Raw genomic sequence first — 6,992 nt, 5'->3', positions numbered from 1 at the left:
ATGAAAAGAGAAAACCCCTTTCCCTCCAGATTCGAATCCGATCTGAATGGCGGCCTCCATTGCAGCTCTTCTTCGCCGCAAGCCTTCTTGCAAAACATTCTCCTCCGCCTCTACCAGCACTCCGTTATGCTTGCCGCACTTCAAAGAAGTGGTGTTTCTTTACCGAACTCTTTTTAAGTGTAATATCTGTAGATCGTTTACTGATTCACGATTTTTTTTCTCGTTTTGAATGCTCTCTGATCAGGTATTGTTGCATGATTGGTGGCTTATCAAGGCAGATTCTGATGCTCACGGCAAACGATTGGGCGTTGGAGGTTTCACTACCGAGTAAAACTTTGACTCTCTTTTACTAATTTTAATTTAATTATTGATTAAATGTTTCTTTGTCTGTGTGAGTGAAGTTTCCGAATTATTATGAAATTTATAAAATTATATTTTGAATTTGGGAAATTAATTCATGTGTAGTCGATTTCTTCATTCATTTGTATTTGATGAATATACATGTCAACGGTGAAGGAATTCTTAATCATAGGCTGATCTATTTGTATAATAATAGCAAATGTGATACATGCCGGGTGAAGAATCTACTGCTGTTCACATTTCTTCCAGCTTCCTGAATATAACTTCACATTTTAATGTTCAAATTCACCTAAAGTTGGAAGAAGCCAATAATTAAAGTTCAAGATTCTTCATGAGTTAGGATCTTTGTGAATTATGCGTAAAGGGTACTTGGTCTCTCATCCCACACATTTTGTGAGATTTTCTATCATTAAATCATAATCATTATATAGACTAAAGACACAGTTTCATGTCTATTTATATCACAAGATTGTGATAATAGTTTCCAATGTGATTCGTAAGGGAAAACCTTTTTAGTTATCCACGTACCTTGTAATTCTTTAACTGCTCAAGGGAGAGCATTTTATTTTGTGATTTTGTTGATTAGATATAAGCCCAAGATCGCAAGAAAATTTCTAAGATCTTTTATTTTTTTCATTTTTGTATTGCAGGAGCCATGGGACAAGGGGTTTTCTCTCCGCCCCAATTGTAAAGAGACTTGATGCTGTTACTCTTCAGGCAACTGACGGCATAACAATTACAGTAAATGGTCATCTTAATAGGTCTCGCACACTCAACAATGGCTTCCCTCTAAAGGTATCTGAGTTTAAGTTTCTTTTACTCTCCTCTCATCTGAAAGTTTTCTGCATTTAGCGAAAAACTAATTGGTACTTTTAAGTAGTGAATGAAAATGATAAAATTTAAATTCTATTCCAGTGAAATTGCCACTTGTCAAGACAAAAATGACTAATTGATGTACCACATTTGCATCGACCAATGGATTGTCATTGTATTATTCTATTTCTAGTTCGTGATGTCTAGTTTGTATTACTTGTGTGACATTTTATTTATATACAAAAGACAGGTTTCTCTCTTCCTCCTCATTACCTTGTTTTAAGTTTTAGCTACAATGCTTGATGTGAAACACAACAGGATAACCATTGCCATACTTTAATAATTTTCTTATTCAAACCAAGAACGAAAAAGAGATTCTTATTTTGTGACTTACTTTGCCTTAAGCTGGACCTGCTTGTAAATTAAATATACAGGACTGATTCTAACTGGCTACATTTTTAAAACCTTTACTTGGATATATATGAAGATGAATAGATATGACATTCGATTCAATCTGACATGTTTGAAAAACTGTCACAAGGCCACATTCCTGAAATGGTGATACAACCTTGGTCATATTAGGAATCTGCTTCTGCCCAGTCTTGTCAAATTGTGTTAATTTTTCCAGCTCTGTACAAATTGAATGTTTTTCTACCTTCAAATAGTTTTTACATCTGTTTTTTCAAAATTCTATATATTGACAGGTTTGCAATGATTTTGTTTTTGGGTTTCCGTTTTACTGGGAAGAGTTTGCCCCCCTATCTTTTGATAGACTTGAAACAGGCTCAGAAAACTCAGAACATGTGTCATTGGATGCTCTTCCGATAACTATACAGCGTGATCTTTTCATCGGCAACCTAGGACATCCTGAATCCAGTTTGGCTGGTAAAAATATTTTTGATGACATACTTCAAAGCACCAGTGCAGGTACTTCCAATGATGGAGAATTGGGTTCGAAGAAAGCAAGCCCTTTTAATATGAAGAGCACGGTCTCCACCCTAGATGAAGCTTTATTGAATGGCTTAAGAAGTAAGGCTCAAAGAAAACAAAAGGGAAGTAAAAACGCGCGCATTGCAGAACCTTCTACTAATGTAAAGCTGAAACTTGTGCAAGAAAATAATGATGTTGCTGGTAGAGGTGTACTCATCAGCGGCCCCTTAACAAGAAGTAGAAGCCGATTGATTATGAAGACTGCATAGAATTAAGGAAAATGGTGGAGTGATGATCAGATCGTTGCCTGGAAAATGCATGTGATGTTTTTGCATCAATCGTTTATGTTTTACAATATTGTTAATAGTATACTCCAGAAAACGATTTTCTTGGTCTGGAAAGAGACATGATGCTGTTATTCTTTAGACAGCTGATGGCATAACAATGACAGTCAATGGTGCCCTCACGCCGTATCCGAGTTGGTGGTCAGGAGTTCGATTCCCCCTTCCATTACTTTCTCGTGCGCCTCTGTCATACATGACTTATTCAGTGCTGTTTACATGACTAACGTAGTTTGCAGACTATTGTTTTAGTCCAGGGGGTTTATCCAATACACACCGAAGGGTAGCTATTGCAGGTTCTGACATAATAAAAAAAATTACAATCAATAGTCATCTTAATAGGTTTCACACACTAAGCAATTACTTCTCGCTAAAGGTATCTGAGTTTAAGTTTCTTTTACTCTCCTCTCGTCTGAAAGTTTTCTGCATTTAGTGAAACACTAATTGATACTTACAAGTAGTGACATGAAAATGATGAAATGCAAATTCGGTTCCCATGAAATTGCCACTTGTCAAGACAAAAATTACTAATTGCTGTACCACGTTTGCATTAACCAAATGGATTGTCATTGTGTCTTTCTATTTTTAGTGTGTGATGTCTAGTTTTGTGTTACTTTTGCGATGTTTTATTTATACACATGGTATCGTACAAAAGGCAGGTTTCTCTCTTCCTCTGTATCCTGTTTTAAGTTTTAGCTACAATGCTTGACGTAAATAACCACAGGATAACCATTGCCATACATTAATAATTTTCTTATTCGAATCAAGAATGAATAAAGAATGAATAAGCGATTCTTATTTTGTGACTTAGTTGCCTTAAGCTGTTGTAAATTAAATACACGGGATTGATTCTAAGTGGCTACATTTTTTAAACCTTTACCTGGATATGAGTGATTCTATGTTACATTGAGAGAAACACTCTCGATGTATTTGTACAAGATGTTCGTTCAAACATATCACCGTAAACATCTTGTTCTTGGATTATATGTGAAGATGTATAGATATGACATTTGATTCAATCTGACACATTCCACTTTCCACATTCCTGAAATGCCAATACAACCTCGGTCAGATTTAGGATTCTGCTTCTGCCCAGCCTTGTGAAATCGTGTTCATTTTTCCAGCTCTGTACCTTAACTTTCTGGTAAATATCTAATATTTTCTACTTTGAAATAGTTTTTACATCTGTTTTTCCAGAATTCTATTCATGGACAGATTTGCAATGATTTTGTTTTTGGGTTTCCATGTTACTGGGAAGAGTTTGGCGCCCTATCATTTGATAGAATTGAAACAACCTCAGAAAATTCAAAACATGTGTCATTGGATGCTTTTCCAAACTATATTACGTGATCTTTCCATTGGTAACTTACGACATCGTGAACCCAGTTTGGCAAGTAAAAATATATTTGATGATATACTTCGAAGCACCAGTTCAGGTACTTCTTCCAGCGATTGAGAATTGGGTTCGTAGAAAGCGAGCCCTTCTAATATAAAGCGCACAGAAGCTTTATTGAATTGCTTAAGAAGTAAGGCTCAAAGAAAACACAAGGGAAGTAAAGACGCGCACGTTGCAGAATCTTCTATGAATGCAAAGTGGAAACTCATGCAAGAAAATAACGATGTTGCTGGTAGAGGACTACTCACAAGCGCAGTGACGGAGTCAGAAATATGGCTATGTTTAGGCTGGAATTTTAAACTCTAGAACCTTTTAATATTTTAAATTGATCTATCCGAGCTAATATTATATTATTACAAAATTTACATATATATTTTTTTAAAAAAAAATTGGGCACCCGGGCTTAAAGGAGCATGTGGCTCCGCCCCTGCACAAGCGGTCCCTTGACAAGAAGTAGAAGCCGCTTAATTGATTGCGAGGACCGCACAGAATTAAGCAAAATGGTGGAGTGATGATCAAGATTGTTGCCTGGAAAATGCATAAATCATTTATGTTTTACAATACTGTTAATTGTATACTCCAGAAAACTATTTTCTTGGTCTGGAATATTTTAGGAACATTGAGAAGAATGAGAAGACATGCTTATTTCTTCTGGCTTACTCATGTGAAAACGTATTCTTGGATTTCGATCGAGTTCATAAAGTTCAGCTTTGCATGGAAATTGGAATCAGCCTTTATTAGATTTCACATAGCAGCTGATAGCATTAGTTAATTTACATGTAGTTACTTAATTAACTTAGTGATAATTACAAACAGTTATTATAAGTTACATTCAGTTGGAGTAGTTATTTTCAAATAGTTCAGTTTTGTATCATCTTATATCTATACTATATATACTATATTATAAAGTTTGAGGCATTTATAGTAACTAACTTTTGGTGTCATGGTCTGTTTTAATAATTATATATATTAATAAAATGTTAAAAATTTAATGTAAGTTACATGTAGTTCAGCGGATAGAGTTTTTGTTTTTAGACATCAAGTTGTATGTTCAATTCTTACTTGAGTTTTTCTTTATTCTTTTCTTTATTTATTTAATTTTTTAATTTATATATCAAAATTGCAGTGTAGTCCCTCACTATTTGTTATAATTACATTTTGATCTTCATTTAATTATAAACCAAATAAATTATAAAATATATTGTACAAACACACAACGTATGTGTCGATGCACTAGTATATATATTGCTTTCTTGCTTTACGGCCAGTTTTACGTTCTTCAATTCTTTTTTTTTTTTGGCTATAATACCTTCGTATAGAAAGCCTGTCGGATTAAGATCCAACGTGGTCAGTTTGCATAAAAATATGGATAAATGAGATCTAGAGATTACATGGCAGAACATGTGATTCTTTGAAAAAATATAACTGAAGATTGATTTGTATTTGTAAAATGTGCAAATTTTAGAAATAGTGTAGGAAGACGAAAAATAAGGAAAAAAAGATTATATTATAAATCATAAAAAGATAATTGATAAGAGTCTGTCACGTAAGTGCGATTTTAATTAATTGAATTCAATCTGGTAATATATGCATGGAATCTAATTATTTATTTAAAGATATTTTAAATATTTAACATATATTAATGTAGTGCAGAATTATTTAAGTACGTTGATAGCCGTCATTATATTATAATTCACATAGAGAGATAGATAGACATAGAGTGACAAAAAAATAGTTATGAGAAAAGACATATTCTTGTAAAATTCTCTTTGTTTTCTTAGATTCATTATAATGAAAATTTCCAGCGATGAGAAGTGGACGTAGCTCTCACATTGAGAGTGAACTAATATAAACTCGTGTGTTCTTGTGTTTATCTTTCGTCATCTTTTACACTTTTAGTAATCAAAATTGGGAACAAATTTCCTAATAATTGGTATCAGAGAGTTAGATTGAATTTGAAAAAAAAAAAAAAGATTAGCAAAGAAGGTTTGACAAATGAGATTGGAAAATTTGATGACAATGATTTCACTTTATGGATAATGCAAATTGAGGACTACCTAACAACGTTATTTGATTGACACTGTTGTTGAAAAACATGGTTCATAACGTTGTAAAGGAGAGGTCGACTTTGAGTCTGATGAAGGTTATCGGATATGTACGAGAAAACTTCCGCAAATGATAAGGAATTTATCATGATTTTTTTTTTTTAATTTAAGGATGACAGTAGGGACTTTTGTGACAACACATCTGCACGATTTTAAGACAAATTGAAATTAATTTTGACGATGAGGTTTGTGCATTGATACTTTCGTGTCTTTATCAAAAAGTTGAGAACTAATGCAGACTAGGTTTATTAATTTGTTGGCATTGAAAAACAGAAATTTAATGATGTCAGAGATAGAATTCTCGCAGAAGAGGTTCACAGAATTGATTTTGGTGAAACAACGACATCAAATTCTTCCGTAAGTATTGAAGAAAGAGGGGGAATAACATAAATTATAATCAGAATAGAGACAGATCACAGTCAAGGAACGGTAGAAGTAATTCTAGATCTGGAATAAATCTAGAGTTTTGGAACTATAGTAGAAAATATTGTGAAAAAATAAAAATTTACGGTAAAAAGCAAAAATCTCAAACTATCAAAATTATCACACTACACACTTTATAATGTTTTTCTCTCAACTCAATTGTGATTTTCTTCACAAATGAGAGATCTATTTATAGAAAATCTTTACAAATAATCCAAAAATAAATTACATCATTACATTCATTATCACACACAAATTTCAATATTCAACACCTAATTTGACCTAATTTTCAACATTCAACATTATAATTTTCAACACAAATATTTCACATTTTCAACACTCCCCCTTGTGATGATGATCATAATACAATGATTGTCTTCATTACGTGTTTTTATACTGGCTCGTTAAAAAACTTATTAGAAAAAACCCATTGGGATAAAAACCATAGTAAGGGAAAAAGAGTGCAGTCAAGTAAACTCCCCATCATGTTGACAAGAACAATTCTTCACAAATTTCGTAGATTGCGCATCCCAATATTATATATATGCTTCTTGAATATTGTCGTGGGAAGTGTATTTGTGAAGAGATCTGATGAGTTTTCACTTGATTGAATGTGACGAACAT

At 33.2% G+C, this 6,992-nt stretch overlaps 1 protein-coding gene across 1 annotated transcript; it reads left to right on the top strand.

Moving 5' to 3' along the window:
* LOC140958604 (uncharacterized) lies at positions 1-2,592 on the top strand. The gene is made up of 4 exons (XM_073416115.1): positions 1-148; positions 245-327; positions 1,011-1,155; positions 1,878-2,592. The coding sequence occupies exons 1-4, from the start codon at positions 47-49 to the stop codon at positions 2,370-2,372; spliced, it is 825 nt and encodes a 274-aa protein (XP_073272216.1). The 5' UTR covers positions 1-46; the 3' UTR covers positions 2,373-2,592.
* Positions 2,593-6,992: the final 4,400 nt, after the last annotated feature.

The sequence above is a fragment of the Primulina huaijiensis genome, chromosome 15 (genome assembly GCF_012295235.1).
Source record: "Primulina huaijiensis isolate GDHJ02 chromosome 15, ASM1229523v2, whole genome shotgun sequence".
Taxonomy (NCBI): Eukaryota; Viridiplantae; Streptophyta; class Magnoliopsida; order Lamiales; family Gesneriaceae; genus Primulina; species Primulina huaijiensis.
This window is presented reverse-complemented; position numbering and strand designations above follow the sequence as displayed.